The sequence below is a fragment of the Cladophialophora bantiana genome, assembly GCF_000835475.1.
Source record: "Cladophialophora bantiana CBS 173.52 unplaced genomic scaffold supercont1.12, whole genome shotgun sequence".
Classification (NCBI taxonomy): domain Eukaryota; kingdom Fungi; phylum Ascomycota; class Eurotiomycetes; order Chaetothyriales; family Herpotrichiellaceae; genus Cladophialophora; species Cladophialophora bantiana.
Window position 1 is genome coordinate 749,554 of NW_015971586.1, and position 19,886 is coordinate 769,439.

Consider the following 19,886-nt stretch of genomic DNA (forward strand, 5'->3'; position numbering starts at 1 on the left):
TTCCCCTTTGCTTCCATGGCCCGTATTTCTTGTCGTATTTCGTTAAACCTTGAATCCCGGGCCTCGTGGGCCTTGTGGGTGCCTTGAGGAATGGTTCTGCCTGGAGCGTTTCGCCCTACCAAGCCCTAGCCATTGGGAAAGAAGCCATCCAAGTCGCTCTGACATATCGCTTCCTGACAAATTGGATTTTGGCAGCTTTCAGTCCGCTGATTGTTTCGCATGCTGTCGGCAGTCAGACGCCTGAGTTTCATTCCGCCGTTCTTGCCACTGTCGTCTGTTGCTCTCTTTCAGACAGTTCTACCTCTTTCGGCCTCCTGTTCCCACTCTCTACGCCCGAACGAACTGTGGCGGGCTACAATCCACCCTTCGTATGTTCCTTCCTCGCACGTTTATGGACGGATAGACCCTCACTCGCGGGGTAAATACACCTTGGAAGCCCACGAAACGAGCCCTCCGCGCATCTCTTCGTCTGGACTCAGAGCGCAAGCTAGTTTCAATAGTAAAGAATGGCGACTGGCAACATCGATGACCCGGACATGGGCGGTGGAAATGGAGAGAGTGAACAATCGACAGGAGCGGCGAATGATACTATTCCCCGACCAAAGAGAATTGCATGCATATTATGTCGCAAAAGGAAATTGAAATGTGATTCAAACAAACCGAGCTGCGGGACATGTTCGCGACTCAATCACCATTGTGAATACTCCGAGGAACGGAAGAAGAGCGGCCCCAAGAGAGGGTATGTCAAACTCTTAGAGGCCAGACTGAAGCAAGTCGAAAACTTGCTAGAGACAAGAGATGCCACAACTGAGCTTGCTACCCGTGCACCTCAGCCCACAACAACAGCGGATTCATTGAGCTCTATGCCGCCCCTGGACATGAATAATGCTCTCGATACTTCGATGAGCGGGATGATGCCAGACAACAGCTTCACCGATCCAACTCTGGTCGGGATGCCAGATTTCAGCATGAACGCCAATGACGATTTCTCCTGGGAGGTGATAGGTCTCGGTCTCGAGGAAGCATTACCAGCAAGAGAGGTAATAGATGAGATGTATGGCTAATCACGATTTCGGTTCTCATGTTTCTCCGCTGCTGACTACCTCAGGAATGAGATCTATTTCGAAAAAATCCATCCTTCCTTGCCCATGATCCACAAGGGGCGTTTTCTCGCTTCAATGGACCTCGCGCCTCATATGCGCCCAGCCGTGTGCCTGAGATATGCCATGTGGACCCACGCTTGTGCCATTACCTCAAAGTTTTCAGCCTACACCGAACACTTCTATGCGAGGGCTCGGAAATATGCAGAGATGGACGAAATGAGAGGGCACGGCGAGGGAATGATCACGATCGCCCACTCACAATGCTGGACTTTGCTTGCGTGTTACGAATTTAGAGTAATGTATTTCCCGAGAGCGTGGATGAGCATCGGAAGAGCTGCAAGGCTGGCGCAAATGATGGGTTTACATCGGCAGGATCGTGTTGGTCTCGACGTGAAACAGACACTTCCGCCTCCTCGAGACTGGACAGATCGTGAAGAACGGCGGCGGACCTTCTGGATGGCATACTGTCAGGACAGATATGCCAGCATCGGGACTGGGTGGCCGATGGTCATTGATGAGAGAGACGTACGTATACCGAGCAAGGCGATGACAGCAAACTGATAAATCGTCCACAGATTCTCACAAATCTACCGGCTAGCGAGGAAGCGTTCAATAAATGCCAACCAGAACCTACACTGCAGTTATCCGACATCTTGAACGGTGATGGCGCGTCGTCTCTCTCTTCATTTGGCGGTGTGATTCTCTTATCGACAATATTTGGGCGAAACCTCACCCATCTCCACCGACCATCGGAACAAGACAATGATCATGACCTCAATGGCGCATTCTGGAAACGTCATCGATCTTTAGATAATATCCTTCTTAACACGTCTTTGTCCCTACCCCCGCCTCTCCGCCTCCCGGCAGGTCTCAATGATCCGAACACCGTCTTTCTCAACATGAACATTCATACAGCTACGATATGTCTGCACCAAGCAGCCATATTCAAAGCCGACAAAAATCGACTGCCAGCCCAGATTAGTGCAGAGTCCAAACGTCGATGTATCGTCGCAGCGGACCAAATCACCAACATCATGAAAATGATCAGCCATATGGACATGTCGATGGTACGTCTAAGATCTCAACGCGTGTGGTTAGCCGCTAAATCTTTCCAGATGAATCCTTTCCTTGCCTTCTGTCTTTATGTGGCTTCGCGTGTGTTCGTACAATATCTCAAATCTAGACGTGAGGATACAGCGGTCAAATCCTCCCTGCACTTCCTACTTGCCGCGATGCAAGTCCTGAAAACCAAGAATCCGCTCACCGAGTCGTTCTTGGTCCAGCTCGATGTTGACCTCGAAGGCAGCGGCTTGGATATTCCGACAAGCTATTCACGATGGAGATTCGGTCACCGCCCGCCAGTCAGTCTGCCCATTGTTTCTTAGTAACACGAGCGGGAAAAGAGCTGACTTGAATATAGGGTGAAAGTCCCGCTAACACAGACGCCCTGAAATGCTCTCCTCTCTTTGAAATACGAGAGACTCAAGGTCGGGAACCAGTTGGGTCAGTCCAAGGGACCAATAGCAAGGAGGTACATCCCCCTTGGCCCATGGATGCCACCGCCCAGACTGTGGATAGGGGCTATCCAAGCTTATATGCTTCGGAGGGATCGAATACCAGCGCACAAATGGGCCAGACGGCCCGATTAGCAAGCGATGGATTCGAGAATGGTTATGGCTTTCCCATCCAGTCAGTTGGAACAGACACTTCACCAGACACTTCGAACCAAGATGGAGCCGGCTCACGGCCACATTCCAACCACCCAACGCCTTCGACCCAATCAAATCAAAACTCATCGCATACGTCTTACACTTCCCCTCCGAATCAATCCAGCAGCGGCAACACTGCGAGTAGTGGGCAGGGGCAGCCGTCACCGGGGTATGCGTTCCCGGGTGGCGCTCAGTCTTCCTGGAACATGAATATATCAACTCAAATGGGACAGGATATGTCACCTGCACAATCAAATATGAACTTTGGTGCTACCGGGATGACACCTGGTCCGACAGGGCTGACCCCTATCCCTGACTCTCTGTGGCCGACAGAAGGAATGCCTGATGGAAATGAATGGATGTTTGCCTGGGCTGGTTCGACCCCCCAACCTTAATGACCTTGACTGCGCGAGCGCCGGACGGATGCCTGTCCATACTCTGAGATCTACGATTCATGGCAGCGAAAAGTTTGGAGCGATAAAATGTGATACCCAGGAGTCGGCAGCGACATCCCAACTCTGATCTAGTCGGTATAGTTGACTAGGTATATAAATCTTGAAGCTTCTAGGTGCATAAAGCCTGTCGGGGTTGGATCTGTGAAAGGATAAGAACTAGGTGGCCCCTTTACTCGTCGACTGTACGGCTGACCTTGTTGGGGGCCCTCGCCGCCTGTCTGGGCTGCTTGTCGGGCATTAAATGGACATTATCGGACTCGTGGATGCCGAAGCGGCTTCTCTGGCATCAGGGTGCGATGCCGTAGATGCTGGCTTCGAAGTCGTGACAGCGTGGGTGAGGGACACCCAGCACAGTCGGGTCTCCTCGTGACTTCCAGCCAGTTTTCCCAAGGCACGTGGGAAATAAAGCGTCTCCACCCAAGTCTTGACAACTGCGCCCACAAGGCTCTTACTGTACCATCTGTGAGTGCCTGTTCGACGCTTCATTGTGCAATCAACCTAAACTTATAGATACACTGCCCCCTGGTGGTATGGCGCCCCTGAACCAACGCAAGCATCTCGGGCGCGACAAGTTTGGAGCCCAGTTCAGCTTGCTCAAGACGCAGCAGTACATCGACCCTGCCACTCGCACATCCATTCCGACCATGTATGTACCCGCCGTCTGCATGAAAAGTGCATTCGACCCAGCCCTGCCATGATAAAGCGAAGGTCGTTCTACAACATATCGGCTGATGAACCATTCCCTTTTGTTCAAGCCATCGCACCATCTCATGGAACGCCTCTGGCGGACTGATTGCAACCGGGGCCAACGACAAGACCGTTCGAGTATGGAACCCCGAACGCACAAGCCCTCGGAGCCAGATCGAGCTGAGAGGCCATGGGCATGCCGTTGAAAAGGTCCTGTTCAACCCTGTCCGAGAATTCGAGCTGGCCAGCTGTTCCTCAGACGGCACGGTACGGTTCTGGGACACACGGACGAAAACCTGCGTGAACAAACTTGAGGTTGGCGGTGAACCTTTTACCTTGAGCTGGAGTGCTGATGGAAGTGTGTTACTGGCGGGGACGAAGGTGCGTGGGACCCAGGAGGATTGTGTACCGTTCCAAAGCTGAAAAGATCCTGCTTCACAGGGCGATGTCCTCATTCCCATTTCAACAGCGATCCCCTCCTCACCGCAAATCCTATCGCGCCACAAGCAAAACCAACAAACGAACCAAACAACCTTCTCAAATGCATACCCACCCTCTGATCTGCTAATAACCCAGGGTGATGGCTCCGTCAAGATACTCGATTACCCTTCCTTTACGGTACTACACACCATCTCCGCGCACACATCCTCCTGCACTGCCATTTCTTACTGCCCGAATGGGAAATACGTTGCCGTCGGTGGCTCGGATGCCATGATATCCCTGTGGGACACGACCGACTGGGTCTGTCGACGGACCGTGTCTAACGCCAGTTCCGGCGCCATCAAGGGCCTGAGTTGGTCATGGGATGGTCGATACCTTGTTGGTGCGAGTGAAGAGATGGGGTCTGGCGGTGGCGAGGGCTTGAGTTCAGGTTTTGACATATATCATGCCGAAACGGGCGATGTTGTGCACACGATCTCTACGGGCACGAGTGGAATTCCTGCGGTCGAGTGGCACCCAAATCGCTATTGGTTGGCATACACCCAGATCGAGGAGACGAGGCAAGGGAAGTCGAGTCTGAAAATAGTTGGAGCAGCTGGAGGGCCGTCGATTTGACACAACACCTTCGACAGCGCTAGAAGCGTTGTCGCTGGGATCCAAACTATCAGACGAAGCCTCATGCAATTGGGGTTTACGCCTTTTTCGCTCTGCAGATGCGTGCCTGACCGAAATCAAGAAGATTTCTGTGCTTGGGCGATCAACACCCAGGCATGCAGCCTGAGGGAACTCCCATTCCGATCTCGAGTGATTTCTATATGTTCGACTTGGACACGCAAAAAGATTCAGCAGCCTTCTGCTATCAGTTGTGAGGCACATGGCGAACTGCAACTCCTACGGCAAACTGACCAGCTCTGCCGCCGAGCTTCGCAGAATCCTTTCGGTGTTGCCGACAGTGCTGTCCCTGAAAGTTATAATTACAAATGTCCAGGACATTTGAGTAGGCTATTCTTTCAAGTGTCTGGGTCGAAAGAGTGTTTGGCTTTTGTGGGAGATCTCGGGAATTGCAGTCAATGCCGCTCTCGTTTCAGCGATTTTGCTTGCTCTTCGTCCTGATCTGATCAATTTGGCTACCAAAAGCTTTTTTTTTCGCTCAAACTTGGGCACAGAACGAATCTCGCAGAAAGGGAGGCAACAAGGCCCCGTTCAGGAGAAGCTGCTCTGCTGGAACTGTTCTCGACTTCTGACAACGTGGATGCACCTTTACAAGGGTAACCATCGAATACAAAACTGTTTACACTCGATTTCCTCTCAAACAACCTTCCGTCAAGTTCAGGTAGTCAGACAATTATTCAGTCACGACTTGCATCTCAATAGCACCTTCTTGAGATGTTGACCTTGTATGAGGCGAATTACGACAATGGTTCCAATCCGGACTTAGCGATCAAAGGCTTTGACTATCCCGAAGTCACTGTAAAAGGAGCTAGGTCTTGCTCAAGATGATTAAATCACGACTGCTTACGAGGAGGCCGTGTCTGCTTTGGCAAAATTCTGTCGTTACAGCGTCTCTCCTGGAACACAATATAAGCTTGTCTGAATATTGGTCCTTCTCAGGGAAATGCTGGTAGCATATCCCAGGGTCTGAGTTTATCACCATCTTTTTTCCCCTGTATTACCTTTCCGGGCACGTTTCAACACGAGATGCTGTTGGTCACCCCTCCCGCCATTCGTCCTGGCCTGACCTACCGGTCCAGATTTCCGTCGAGCCTCACGCCAGGAAACAGTAAGAGCGTTGTAGCACCAGCTAAATGTCAAACCAGTATCTGATCTCCACTCGACAGGGTGGAGAAGAAAGCTATTCACAATGCTACCCTTCGCTGACAACGATGATGGTGGTGGCGATGACCTCCATGGTCCGAGTTATGCCGTTATTCTCCCGACTCACCACCCAGAGGGCGGATCTCACGAAGCTGTGTCACGCAAGATCCGACCAAGGGCAGCGGCGCGGTGTTTAGCAAACGCTATCTCGAGATCCTGCCCATCTTCATACGATAATATCTTTCGACCCGTCCGCATTCGACCTCATATCTGCGACCACGACCACCCGGGTCCTCGTGGACTGCACGACGGGCAAAGACGAAAAGGCACGCTCGCGCCCGCCGGACCTCATCGTAGCAGGCTAGTGATGCTTCCGTCCCCAACAAGATTCATCGGGCTCGAGTCCCGTTGTCGCGGGCCAGGTCCAGGCTCCAAAAGGACTTCTCGACCGCCCCAGCCGCAGTCAGGGAGTAGAGAAGGCTGAATTGGGCGCACCCCCCTCCCCCCTCCTCCTCCCCTTCGAGATGTCTAGGACGGGGGAACTCGCCAACCAACGTCATGCCCAGCCAAAGTATGTATATGAACCGGTTGTTACGAAATGGGAGGGATGCGTACGGCGCTTGTGGTCATAATGCGAGTGCCGGTGGAGGTTGGGTTTGGGTTGAGGGATAATAATGTCTTGCATGACCACGACCTGGGAATTTCTTCGGTGGACAGTGAGACAATATGCGGAAATTTGAAATGATCAGTTGATTTCTGACATGTAAAGGGGGTTCACTACAAACATGGTCTGGACGGCACATCCCGAGGAACAGAGGGGCGATGGCTTCGTACCCAGTGCTTTTCCAACCTAATGATAGAGCAGTCTGTTTTTAAATAGGAGCTGCACCTAAGGACAGGAAAAATAGTGGTCCTCGACTTTCGTTCTGCCTGACAGTCGCCAACCCTGGTAGATATGATCTTTCAGCCTCGCCAGGCCTAATTCCTCACTGCAAACCCTACCATATCCACAGTCATGGCCGCACCAGCCTGAGATTTGCCTTTGTCTTAGCTTCTCCATGCATAACGTCATCAAAATATTAGCCATTGCATAGCTCAAGTCCATCCCGCTATATTGGTCCCATAGTAATTCGGAGTCTGCGGCCCCTCGCTTTGGATCAGATATCCCAACTCACACTTCTCAAACTCCACTTTCGGTTGTTCCGTATAAAAGGCATCATACTGGCCATTCAGCGCATCCACCAGGTTATGCACGTCGTCGTCAGGATGAAGGACCCTCCACGGCTGAGTGCATTGGTTGGCCTTGCAGGATTTCAATACCATGAGAAGGGCATCGAGACGGGGTTGGACTTGAGAAAGGGGTCGATTTAAGGGACTGGCAAAGGGAGTAGCATTGACTGAGGCACTGGGGCCAAGCAGGTTATTCATTTGCGAGGGATCGCGCTGGATGACTGTCAGTGGACATAAGCCCTAGACGAAAGGGAAAGCGGCGAAAGATGTACCGTCATGTCATACAGCTCGTGTTCATTTGTGCACCAGGCTGTATATTGCAGATTGTATTTGCTGGTGACTATGCGCATTGATTTGTAGGTGTTGTTGAGGAATTGAGCTGAAATTCAACATTAGTAGATGCGCTCGTGAGAATTTCCTGCCTCGGAATGTCCTTACTGAAACTTCCGTTGATACCCTGCAGTCCATAAGCTCCTTCAAAGCCACCTGTTCCCCAGTATTCAACCATAGTATGATCAAGGGCAGGAGCGTTACGACGCTGTTCCTGGGCATCGTCGGTCACAGGCATGGGTGACCCATCGAAATCACTCCGGAGTGGAATTCCGGCCAACTGAAACAGAGTGGGAGCAATGTCCGTATGGGTTGTCACAAAATCAACAGTCTTCCCTCTGGGCACACCTGGCCCCCGGATGTAAAATGGAATGTTGATATCCTCCTCGTAGGCGCAGTACTTTCCTGGCTGCATGCGGTGATTGCCCATGTGATAGCCATTATCAGTGGTGTAGATGACGTAGGTATTCTCGAGGAGACTGTACTGGTTCAGACGATCGACGATGGTCGAAATCATCTCATCAACGGCTTGCAACGCTTGCAGGCGCGAGCGATAGAAGTTGTCAAAATAGTCAATCTCCGTGCTGTTCAGTTGAGGCAAGTGTGTGATCCAGCTTGCTCCGCTAGGTACAATGGGGTTAAAGTTGGGACTTCGTGGGATCTTGACACCGGGGAATAGGTTCTGATGACGAGATGCAGGAATCGGTGGAAGAAAGCCCGGGATCGGCGTGGTGGGATTGAAGACGGTCTGGCAGTGTGGCGCGATTGGTGTGACACCGAGGAAGAAAGGAGCTCCTGCAGCGTGCGCTTGGTCAAGCATATTCAGGGCGTTCTGAGCGACTTGGTCTGTATTATACTGGCCAGGCGTGCTCACGGGAGGGTCTCTGTTGCTCTGGAATGTGGCGTTGTAGTAGTTGTAAGTTCCTGGATCGATCAAGACTATAGGCAGTCAACAACAGATCTCCAAGCAACAAAAGGTAGCCTCACAAGCCGTTCCGTTCCAACCCGCAGGGAACGGGTTATTCCAATTGGCCGTCGAGTGGGCATTCATGAGTTTGCCCGTATAATAAGTGTTGTATCCTGCTTGCTGCAGCCACACAGGGAGGTAGTTGTTGTTGAGACCTTGCTGGACGAACTTGGGATAGCCACCTGAGACAATTAGTGCGTGCCATAGCCTGACCCGTCCAAGGGCGCACAAACCATAAGGAGGGACAATATCCGTGACATTGGTATTGTGGGCAAGCTTGCCAGTCAACAACGAGACTCTCGACGGGCAGCATTGGGCGACAGTGCAGAAGTGCTGTTGGTAAGTGGTTCCCTCTTTAGCAATAAGATCCAGCACGTTTGGCATGTATTGCATGGAATCGAGGTGCAGATCTTGGTCGTCGGTCATGATGAAGACAAAGTTGGGCTTCTGCGAAGGTGCCTGCCTGTCCTTGAGCGCGGCATAGCTCCAGGGGACAAATGTCAAGGTGAGAAGGAAGAGGAAAAGACTGCGGCACATTGGCGCTGTGATGTTGCAGGGCTGAAAGGATGCTTTGCACTATTGATACAAACGAATCAAGCGGAAACCGAATATCCCAAATGAATGCGGAGGTGGACAAGGTGGAAAGGATGAGGCTGCTACACAGCCAAGTCTGTCAGTAGCTGGACACGAGGATCGGCTGTCGTTACCTGAAGGCAAGAGCCACAATATATCACGACACGAGGCAGTGACGCAGCTGGCACCACGATCCGTTGATCCATGCACAGGCCGTGGCCGTCGCTCCGTCGCTCCAGCCAGCCACCATTTAGCAGTCATCATGTGTCGGATGGGGATGGCAATGGGGATGGCCAGGCGCGGCCGATTCGGGAGTTGTCTCTCCTGAATCAGAGCTAGACTTCATCGTGCCCAGTCGTGAATCATCGCAAGAGTACCTAGGTAAAAGCAAGACGCTGTCCGGTCGAATTCATATTGTGAGCGAGTGACGTGAATGAAGTGGCGAGGTGTTGTCGTTGGCTGCGGGCGGGAACTGAACCAAAGTGACGTCGAGTTCGAAGCTCGAACAGAGGGACTCAACTGGTTGGTTGGACATTTAACCTTATTAGGTGCCTGCCTTGGCCTGGAGAGCCCTTGGTAAGCCCACCAGGCCCAAGTTAGACCTTGGCCAAGACCTGGCTACTGTACCTCACTACGAAGTACAGTAACAAGTACGGTAGGTACAAGTAGTTTAGCGAGCGACAGGGGGTTAAGCGGTCACCGGGTAAGCCCGAGCTGGCCTACAGTTAAGGGCCATGTCAGCTCCGAGCTCCCTCAAGTGCGGGGAAACTCTCACCAAGCTCCCCTAACGAGTTAGCCGGATCGCTGCCAAGTTTATTGTGATTTTCCCATCTGCCCCTTTCCTTCTGCTCAATCCCAATATCGCGGTTCGGCCTAACTTATGCAGTCAACATCCGCAGCCGCGGTTGAGGCGTTTTCTGTATGACGCGAGACATATTAGTCATTATCAGTCAAATTGAGAAGCTGAAAAGGAGGGAGGATACCCTTTGGAGAGGGGCTTCATTCCCTCTGCTGCCGTTGACGCTTCTTGTCAGAACAGTCCTATCCATCAAAAGGATAGAGCTGCACTCTAAAACTTCACGGTAGGGCTATAACCGGCATATTCAAGAGCGTGATTGCAAAGAATGAAAGGCAGGATTCACTACATCCTCAGCATGTCACCAAGTACAGTTTATATATTTTTTTCCCACGCGAGAGACACAACCTGATCGTTATGCCCTTGTCGATCCCCTGCCCATATATAAATGACTTCACTGAAGGACCCTAGCCCTATGGCAGAAGAAGATGCCGGTCAGCTACAACCAAATTTCTCTGCTGAGCTAGGACCTGTCTCAAAGCCAAGTGGAGGAGATGAACTTGGAAGTCCAGGAAGCTACACGAAAACAACGTATCAGTCGCCAGACCCCTTGAGCCCTGAATTTCTTGTTCTGAAATCTGACCCGGAAAGCACTCAGACCACACCATCATCGTCCGCGGATTCTAATCCCCGGCAGACCGACTCCCATGGCGCGTCGCAGACGGGAATGAACATGCGTCTTCGAGGTGGATATGGTTGGGAGGGAACAGGATGCCGCGAATGGACGATATTAATCTGCTGCCTTTGTTCTCATGATTGCTGCTGCGATGGATAGACTCGACCAACAGCTTCTAGGGAGCCAAAGTTGGCCCTCTCACCAAGACCAAAAAAAATCTTCTTGTTGCTGTTGACAGCAGCTGGAGCCATGCCGAAAGAATATGTGAGTGTGCAAGTGATGGATGGACATACAGAAGTCTGGCAGATTTGTGCTATCACGCGCGGGTCTATGGTTATTCTCTCCTCGCAAACAAAATAAGGCTGGAGTATCCTAAGTGAGCTGTTTTCAGCAGAGGCCCTGCCCAATTTCGGGTATCATATCCACGATTGAGTTAGTAATATGATGCCTTTGGCTGTCCATGTTTCGCTGCACCTGGTCTTCAGTGAATGATGCCACGGTAAACAGATATAGAAGTCCCTTGGGGGTGCCATGGGGACACAAATCCTTGCGGTCTCTGTCGTTACCCTTACCGCGCCTACCACGACTTCCCCTCGGAGAGTGAAGCGCGATACTTGACAAAATCGATTGCCGCATCAGGAATTACCTCAACAGGCAGGCAAGATCCGGCATCCTGGTTGGCTCTGAGGGCGAGAACCGAGGCGGAGATCCGCACGACAACTTCCCCGTCTTTATATAAAGAAAGACCAGGCTGTTGGGCCGCTAATGATAAAGGACGTATTCCCCTCCTCTTGTCTCTCACAGACAACACCAAGTCAATTAGACATTCCTTTTTCATAGCACGAAATACAAACCCCCCCCCCCCTATCTGTCGGCAAAAAAAATGACGTCGATGGACAAAGTCTTCGCCGCCTACGAGGCGCGCAAGGCCGTGCTCGAGAAGTCCGCCAACCCGCTCGCCCAGGGGGTGGCATGGGTCGAGGGCCTAATGGTTCCGATCCACGAGGCGCGCATCCCGCTGCTGGACCAGGGATTCCTGCACAGCGACTTGACATACGACGTGCCGTCTGTGTGGGATGGGCGCTTCTTCCGGCTCGATGACCACCTGAGCCGGCTGGAGAACAGCTGCGCGAAGATGCGGCTGCGGCTGCCCTTGCCGCGCGAGGAGATCAAGCGCGTCCTGTGCGAAATGGTCGCAAAGAGCGGCATGCGCGACGCCTTCGTCGAGCTGATCGTCACGCGCGGCCTCAAAGGGGTGCGTGGTGCCGCACAACCTGAGGACTTGTCCAACAACCTGTACCTCTTCATCTTGCCGTACATCTGGGTCATGGAGCCCGAGATGCAGCGCCACGGCACGGGCAAGGCCATCATCGCGCGGACCGTGCGCAGGACGCCCCCGGGCTGCATGGATCCCACGGTCAAGAATCTGCAGTGGGGCGATCTGACACGGGGGATGTTTGAGGCCAGCGACCGCGGCGCGAACTATCCCTTCCTGACCGACGGAGACGGGAACATCACAGAGGGCTCGGGCTTCAACATCGTCCTGATCAAAGATGGCGTTCTGTATACGCCCGCGCGGGGCGTCCTCGAGGGCGTGACGAGGAAGAGTGTCTTCGACGTGGCCAAGAAGCTCGGCATTGAGGTGCGTCTGGACTTCGTGCCCGTCGAGCTGGCGTACCATTGCGACGAGATGTTTATGTGCACGACCGCCGGCGGCATCATGCCCATCACGTCTCTCGACGGCGTGCCCGTCAAGGACGGCAAGATCGGCCCGCTCACCACCAAGATCTGGGATCTGTACTGGGATATGCACTACGATCCGGCCTACAGCTTTCCGATCGATTATGCCTATGACTCTAACGGCGAGGTGAAAAAGAACGGCGTGAACGGAACAGCTCATTAGCCAGAGTCTGCACGCCGCCGCAGCAGCTATGGGAATGCCAAAAAAAAGTGAATAATTCTGCTTCGATACCCGTAGATATGAGGTCCGAGCATGCTACTACATACAATTCGTACATGTCAGAAATCATCTATCTACGTATTACCATTTGACGCCATAGCCACAGGGTAGGTTGCTTAGGGACACAACTGATAATCATTGCAGAAAGGTCCTCATCGCCTTCAATCATGAAGTCTTCCCGTCATCGCCAGTAGACTCGGCCAAACCCCCCTCCGAGGACATGAGGTGCGACCTCGCCATATTTCACTTGCCTGCATAGTCGCCAGTAACCGTCGTAGAGCGGTAGGATCGGCCAGGACGGCCCAGCAGCATAAGAGCAACTGCAGCGCCGAGAACGGTCCCTGTTCGTCCTGTACACTGTGTGCCAGATGTGGGATTCATTTTACTAGGAGTGTTGGCGTACTTTAAAGGAGGCATTCGCCACCTGGCTCTGTGAGGAAGCTATTTCAATGCTCTGTAAAATGGTTGTTTGCAGGACGTTCGAGGCTACATTATCCGCCCTTGGGGTATTGTAGGTGGTAGAAGATCTCGAAGGAGTTTCTTGGCGCAATGTGTCACCATTGTTGCTTCACCTTCCAACCTAAGGCCCTGGGTCGGGGACCGGCTAGAAGCGTTCATCTCACCGAGCTGTAGGCCCTGCATCTCGCCGCCTATCATGACAGCACCCGGAGAGAGTCCTGCAAGTGCCTGAGCCATGGATGTTTCAACTCTCGAGAAGGCGTAGGCGCAAAGGGTCTGAAGTGTTGTGGTAGCAATGTGAGGTACTCGGCACGAGCGACGATAAGGCTTCCAATCTGTTCGCGATTTTACCGCGAGTCAGAGGGACACAACTTAGCTTGGCCAATGTGGTTTTGTCTCGCGATGACATCGTGCACAGGATTCGAAAGCCAGGGTTCCAGAAATCCCCTGTTCGTGCGGCAACATTGGGATGCGGAAGAAACTGACTGTTCCACTGCCTTCGCCTCTAGAAACCGCCTATCCGAATGGTCACGATTCGCTGTGACTATTGGATTTGAGCACGCCAGCCCAGTGATAGACAGTTGCTCCTATTATCCTTGTGTCATCCATGATTTCCTCCCAGGGCGCAGAGGTGAAGGAGTCTGCTCGATAACTGGCATCACGCATGCCGATGCCACAGAATTCCTAGAACGATTGTTCGAACCCATTTGTACCACGAAAGACATCTTTTCCGAGGCTTTCACTCTTCCTGTGTGGGGTGAAAAGAATCGGGGATGGTATCTCCAACCCACCGGGCTCCAAGTAGAGTGGCTACCTGGATCTTAGATCAGCAAAATGCGTTGCTTGCCAGTGATGCATAAGAGGTAGTCGGTGCCATCATGGTTTTGTATGTGTCTCAAGCGCGTGTTTTGGCGAAGACCCGGATTTGGCCTTCTCGCATCCCAGGACTTGAGTTTTCCTGCTCACTTTCTGCAAAGTTCCTGGTTCAAGACAATTTTCATCCCGTCTTCTCACTCTTCCTCGCCCCGCCATAGCTCCGTGCATATTCGCGCAGAAAGCTGGACACTTTGTTGGTCCTGTCTGGTTGCCCTGGATGCTGCCCGGATTCGTCCCTTGCCCCACGCTGGCGGCCTCCAGACCTGTTGCGGACATGCCTGAAGCTGTCAATCATGACCTAGACCGGGACGACGACGATGCTGGTAATAAGGGTGAAGACCGGGTAGAAGAGCGGAGCTAGGATGCGGTTAATTAGTCGGTTGAGGAAATTGATCGGTGCCAGTGGCTCGAACTTGGGCAAGGATGGTTTGTGGGAGCGGTCTGGAGATGCGGACATTTGATCTGTCATTTGAAAAATGGTTCTTGGAGTCTGCAAGGCGAGCAGTATTCGAGGATGAAAGATGTCCCAGTGTGAAAAACATACATTGCACTGACGTCTTTATGAGCAAATCATTAAAGTCACCGCATGTCTAGTTTTCGTGACTTGACGAGGTATTGTCCATGAAATCCTAACATCTCACTCCGACAATCTGTTCCGTGTCTGCCCTACCGGCTTGTTCAAGTTCTCGCCTCGCCCCTAGACCTCGTACTTTGGGAGCAGATCTTCTGGAGGAATTGATGGTCTCCCATATCGGTGAATTCTTCCATTATTCTCGGATTTATCAAGTGTGTCTGGTCATGCCTCGGCTGCGATTTCATGAAGCGCGCTCCTCTCCTGTGTGAAGGTAATTGCGATTAAGCCTTCATCTCTAATTCCCTAAACTCTGTTTGCCACAGCCGTCTCTGTTGCATCTTGCTGATCAGGCAGGCCTGCTGCAGTCACCCGTTGACGCGTTGCCAGATCTCCACTGTGCGCTGTCAAGTGCGCAGCCTCCCATCCTTCATCTCCCACATATCCTGCACGGCCTACGCCCAGCCAGAACGCTCGATCGCGACTTCTCGCTCCCCAAGCCCATCCACTTCCTCCCTGAATCGGCAAATGATACCATCGGAATCCCAGCCAGGCGGTGAAAATCCCGAGGACTGAGCCCGAAATGATGTCGAATCCGGCGTGACGATTGTCAAAGTACCGTGACACTGAGATGAACATGGCGACGGCGATGGGAATAAATGCAATGATCAGCAGATATATCGGGGGAGCCGCTGCTTGATTTCGAGGAGGATGAGGCCGTTGGTGAAAAGAGGAGGTTATTGATTCTTTTCCTGATTGATCTTCCTCTTCATCGAACGCGGGAATGCGTCGCCCACTCTCGGAGTTTGGTGAGAGGAAAGGAATCTGGACGGCGAATTTGGAGCAGATGAACAGGGTGAGATAGAGCATGCCTGCCCAGCTGAAGCTCGAATGGCCCGATGGCCAACTGGCGAATGCATTACGCAGTCTGCTCTGGTCCGCGGTGCGACAGATATGCCAATCGACAACGATCGGGGTAGCAGAGTCTATAGATGTCCCCAGTCCGCCCACTTGGTATTTGCGGATGGCTTCAGGGCTCAAGTCCGGATCGCACACAGCGAGCAGAAAAGGTCGGGGTTTCCCAGTGAGATCCTTGAGCCCTTCGGTGATGACGAATGCCCCTGCAAGGGCCACTCCAAGACCCATCCATGCTGCATTCCATTCCCAGAGCTTTCTGCGCCAGATCAAAGCCTTGGCCGTTGATCGATGGGCCGTCGGGCCGGGGACGAAAAGAAGGGAGATGACAGCAGTGATGACTCCGGGTGCAATAACAGCCACGACGATCAGGACTGGGACGGTGACAGTATCATCATGGTAAGGAAAGGAGATATTTGGATCTTGAAGCGAGAAGGTATGTCTGTTGCCGTGGATTTGCGAGAAGGCGGCGCCAACTGCAATTGTAGCCCTAGTTGGTGGTCAGTTTTCCCTCCATGCTCAATCGTGTATGTCAGTGATCAATGCGTACCATATGAGAATCCAGTCGAGGACGTAGGAGGCAACAAGCCGCTTAGAGACGCGCCCAATGCCCGAGGTGAAGCTGTTCAGCGTCTTTGCGGGAGCGGCAGCCATTTGCGGAAATTGAGCACGCGACCGGCGGTACGTGTGCGCAGGCAATCAAACAGGGAAGAAACAGGTTGTTCAAGTTGTTGGAGAAGGTTGGGCTGGGCAGGTTACAGGGACATTTATTGTAGAATCCGTTCACGTACCCAACGTGTCCTGAAACAAAGAGCCGCTCAGGTCAGCTCGTCGCCGCATAGAGCGAGAGAGCACGCGTGCACAGTGTCTGGAAGAGATGCCATAAAAAGACGGTGGAAATGGGCAGGAATGGGCTTGGAATGGGTCAGAGCTCAGCTGGCCGACGTCATCAAATTATAATGACAATAATAATGACAAAGAAGGCGGAGCGTGGTTACGTCGCATCGTCTTACTCCAGTTCACCCGCCGACTGGTGAAGGTGAGTACAAGAACGCATCATTGCGAGGCTGTGCAATCCTTTGCCTTCCTACAGGTGAAACTCTTCGAGTGGCAACTAGAACACGCAGCCATCTCCCTCCATCCCAGGTTGCCCACACTTCCTGTGAACACGAGGAATAAGGGCCCTTCTTGCACAAAATTCCTGCCCGCATCGTCCCGCGTCTTGGATGGTCATAGACGACTTCTCATGTGCTCTTTCCATCGAGATCAGCAAAGAAATTCCACCCAAACGACTCGGACGGGTCATTGAACCTCAATTTCTTGTCCAGGCCGTCGATCTTCTTGATATCCTCGTCCTCCAGCTTGAAATCGCCCTCAAAATTCGCCTTGATGCGCGCCGGCGTCTTGGACTTGGGGATCACCGAGTGGCCCTTTGAGATCCCCCACGCCAGAGCCACCTGCGCCCCGTTCTTGCCGTACTTCCTCCCGATCTCCTTCAACACCGGGTCGTCGATCAGTTTGCCCATGGTCTTGCCTTTGTCGTAGATCTCGTTCTGGTTGCCAAAGGGAGAGTATTGCGTGATGTGGATGCCCTTTGATTTATGCCACGTCGAGAATTGCGCCTGGACCAGGTACGGATGCATTTCAATTTGATGTGCCGCGGGGATGATCGATGTTTCTCTCAGCAGTCTCTCCATTTCTGCATGGGAGAAATTACTCACGCCGATGGCGCGACACTTGCCCTTGGTGACCAGTTTCTCCATTGCGCGATAAGTTTCAATGTAGTCAGTGTCACCCGGGATGATCTTGTCGTCCTTCTTGGGCCTCATTTTGTCGCCTCGTGCCCACGGGCAAGGCCAGTGCATCAGGTAGAGGTCGACATAGTCGGTCTGAAGGTCCTTCAATGAGGCATCGCAGGCCTTCTCCACGTCATCGGGATGGTGCGAGTTGTTCCATAGCTTCGTGGTGAGAAAGATGTCGCTACGAGGGACGCCCGATTTTTGAATGCCTTTGGCGACACCCGGCTCTGTACCATATCTGGGAGGACTCAGCGCCAATACCATAGGTAGATCAATTGGACTGATAGGTCTCTTACATCCGCGCTGTATCGATATGCCGGTAGCCTACCTTCAATGCCTCGGCCACGGCATCTTCCTGCGCCTCTTTGTCCTATGCAAGTCAGAGGGCATACAGCAATTTGCAATAATTGGAGGAGTCTTAGACCGGGCCACTGTGGTGCCGTTGAGGCACGAGACGAGCTTACCTGCCACGTTCCAAACCCTACGGCTGGGATGTCGGCGCCTGTGTTCAACAGGAACTGTGTTTTTGTGTACCCTACTATTGTTCTGGTCTGGCCGCTGATTTGCCGTGATATTCCCCGAAGCCTCGATAAGGAGTGTCTGCTACATCGAGAAAGCATCATGGTTGGAAGCGCGTGTGGTGTGTGGATGTGAGAACGAGGGGGACCTCAAACACCGAGGGTTGCGGTTCCGCCTAGATATTCTTCTATGGAGACAACCTCCACTTCGAATACTTATTTCAAAGACAGACCGTGGGAGAAGCTGTGGAGTGTACTTGGGATATAAACAAACTGGAAGCTCACTTGTGGTGTGACGGACTCGAAGCTGGAGAAGCTGGTTCCTGGTTCCTGGTCCCTGATGGTGATGCCGATGCTGATGTCACCAGGGAGCTTCCTCGCTTCCTCGCTTCGTGAGCCACGGCTCGACGGATATCAAATCCGATGTCAACAACAAACACCATTTCATCCGACTTTCAACGTAAATCATCAGTTCTTCTTCTTCAATGCTTTCGTGATGGATCGGTCACCCCAACGCACATCACCACAACTCGATACAGAGAAAAGCCTGTCAAGTGCAAAGGTCTCGTCAGAGATGCACAATCATTTCTCTACTACATTCCCCATAGTAGTCTCGACTCTAGCGGCGGTGGGCAATGCTCATCAAACAAGGCACTAGCTTCTGCGTCTGTCAGGTTCTCCCGCTGGAACTCGACTGCTTGCGGCTGAGAGAACAATGCCATTGTCTCTCCGTCCGACCATCCACGAATCTATGGCCCAACGCTAGAGCGCATACTTCGTCGCTCGACCCAATCAAGGAGCACTGAAAATGGTCCATGCTGGGCGAAGCTCTTCACAGGTCGAATCAAGTCTTCATTCTTTGTACGTTGTCGGGCGAACGCTTGCGGCCATCACTCTGCCCAAGTCACAAGTGCTCATGAGGTAATAAAGGCCTTGGAGCTGAAGTGCCGCCGGCTGAAACCGCCGACTTCTTCGCATCTTTAACCATTGATATCGTTCTTGCAGTTACTGCTCAAGCAGATGGTTGACCAAGGCGCTGAAGAGGTAGCAATTCAGCCAATCTCACGGTTTTCAACTTCGACTTCTCACAGGATGTCCAACGCCCTCCAAAGCCATCCGCCCGTCGTGCCGATGCCGCGTTGGTCCTGCGCAATTGGCTGTGCTAGGGCTGTCATCGCAATCCTGGTCCTGGCCTTTACTGCCGCCTGTACTGGTATTTGGGGCGGATATCCCGCCTTCGGTATTACATTATTCACTGTAAGTTGTACCATCACTACAGGCTGCTGATGGGTTTGAAAGCTGACTTGGTTAAAGGCGTCAGCAACGTTGATTGTCTTTGCCTACTATTTCGTCGCATTGTCTCGCGAGAGAGCGCTCTACAACCGCTGGGCTATTCTCGCCATCGAAGCCTGTGGTACACTCTTGTGGCTGGTCAGCTTTGCACTGCTATCAAGATGGACGAGCTTCTACCACCGTTTCTGGTATGGCAGCGGACAGAGCTATGGCTTCTGGCATGCTCCGTTCAGGCCCTCAGACATGGGTCTTAGTCCAAGGAGCATCGTCAAGAGATATTCGAGCACCAGAAGAGCAGGCGTAGCCCTCGCGGGAACGGCTGCTGGGCTCGGCGGTCTCGAATTGTAAGTTTCATCCCTCCTGAACTACCCGTCGACCGTGAGACGGGCTGACGTCTTGTAACCAGTGTGCTCTTTTGCGTGACCCTGACCCTCTTCGGAATAGCTCTTCATCGCCAGAGAGTGGCTGGAGCCAGCCGGGCTGGAACCACCGCTGCGCCGACTACACCCCCAACACCTGCAGCCGCACCTGCGACGGATGGCGAAAAGGTGGAAGAGACGACGCTGAACAAACCCGGGCCAGTGGTGGTTTGAGCAGATTTCGTCCATGCTTAAAGAGAGTGGAAATCGAGTCAGTCGTCGCTTGGCAATAGAGATAGGTTGGGGAAGAGTGTGGTTGGTAGTTCCGTAGCTAAAGCATGAGCTTTATTTGGA

General features: G+C 52.6%; 7 protein-coding genes across 7 annotated transcripts; 4 read left to right on the plus strand and 3 right to left on the minus strand.

Annotated features, from left to right (window-relative positions):
* Positions 1-506: 506 nt before the first annotated feature.
* Z519_08172 (uncharacterized protein) lies at positions 507-3,207 on the plus strand (the record flags this gene model as incomplete). Its single annotated transcript, XM_016765900.1, has 5 exons — positions 507-1,054; positions 1,109-1,628; positions 1,679-2,170; positions 2,219-2,464; positions 2,524-3,207. The coding sequence occupies 5 exons, from the start codon at positions 507-509 to the stop codon at positions 3,205-3,207; spliced, it is 2,490 nt and encodes an 829-aa protein (XP_016617945.1).
* Positions 3,208-3,797: 590 nt separating this feature from the next.
* Z519_08173 (uncharacterized protein) lies at positions 3,798-5,010 on the plus strand (the record flags this gene model as incomplete). The annotated part of the gene is made up of 3 exons (XM_016765901.1): positions 3,798-3,913; positions 4,023-4,335; positions 4,396-5,010. The coding sequence occupies 3 exons, from the start codon at positions 3,798-3,800 to the stop codon at positions 5,008-5,010; spliced, it is 1,044 nt and encodes a 347-aa protein (XP_016617946.1).
* Positions 5,011-7,305: 2,295 nt separating this feature from the next.
* Positions 7,306-9,274, minus strand: Z519_08174 (uncharacterized protein; the record flags this gene model as incomplete). The annotated part of the gene is made up of 5 exons (XM_016765902.1): positions 7,306-7,653; positions 7,713-7,819; positions 7,879-8,709; positions 8,758-8,919; positions 8,971-9,274. 5 exons carry the CDS (start codon positions 9,272-9,274, stop codon positions 7,306-7,308), a joined length of 1,752 nt encoding a protein of 583 aa, XP_016617947.1.
* A 2,391-nt stretch (positions 9,275-11,665) lies between these two features.
* Z519_08175 (uncharacterized protein) lies at positions 11,666-12,685 on the plus strand (the record flags this gene model as incomplete). The annotated part of the gene is made up of 1 exon (XM_016765903.1): positions 11,666-12,685. The coding sequence occupies one exon, from the start codon at positions 11,666-11,668 to the stop codon at positions 12,683-12,685; it is 1,020 nt and encodes a 339-aa protein (XP_016617948.1).
* Positions 12,686-14,954: 2,269 nt separating this feature from the next.
* Positions 14,955-16,217, minus strand: Z519_08176 (uncharacterized protein; the record flags this gene model as incomplete). Its single annotated transcript, XM_016765904.1, has 2 exons — positions 14,955-16,053; positions 16,114-16,217. The coding sequence occupies 2 exons, from the start codon at positions 16,215-16,217 to the stop codon at positions 14,955-14,957; spliced, it is 1,203 nt and encodes a 400-aa protein (XP_016617949.1).
* Positions 16,218-16,807: 590 nt separating this feature from the next.
* On the minus strand, positions 16,808-17,985 carry Z519_08177 (uncharacterized protein; the record flags this gene model as incomplete). Its single annotated transcript, XM_016765905.1, has 3 exons — positions 16,808-17,600; positions 17,659-17,732; positions 17,827-17,985. 3 exons carry the CDS (start codon positions 17,983-17,985, stop codon positions 16,808-16,810), a joined length of 1,026 nt encoding a protein of 341 aa, XP_016617950.1.
* A 987-nt stretch (positions 17,986-18,972) lies between these two features.
* Z519_08178 (uncharacterized protein) lies at positions 18,973-19,766 on the plus strand (the record flags this gene model as incomplete). Its single annotated transcript, XM_016765906.1, has 3 exons — positions 18,973-19,137; positions 19,195-19,517; positions 19,580-19,766. The coding sequence occupies 3 exons, from the start codon at positions 18,973-18,975 to the stop codon at positions 19,764-19,766; spliced, it is 675 nt and encodes a 224-aa protein (XP_016617951.1).
* Between the last annotated feature and the right edge of the window lie 120 nt (positions 19,767-19,886).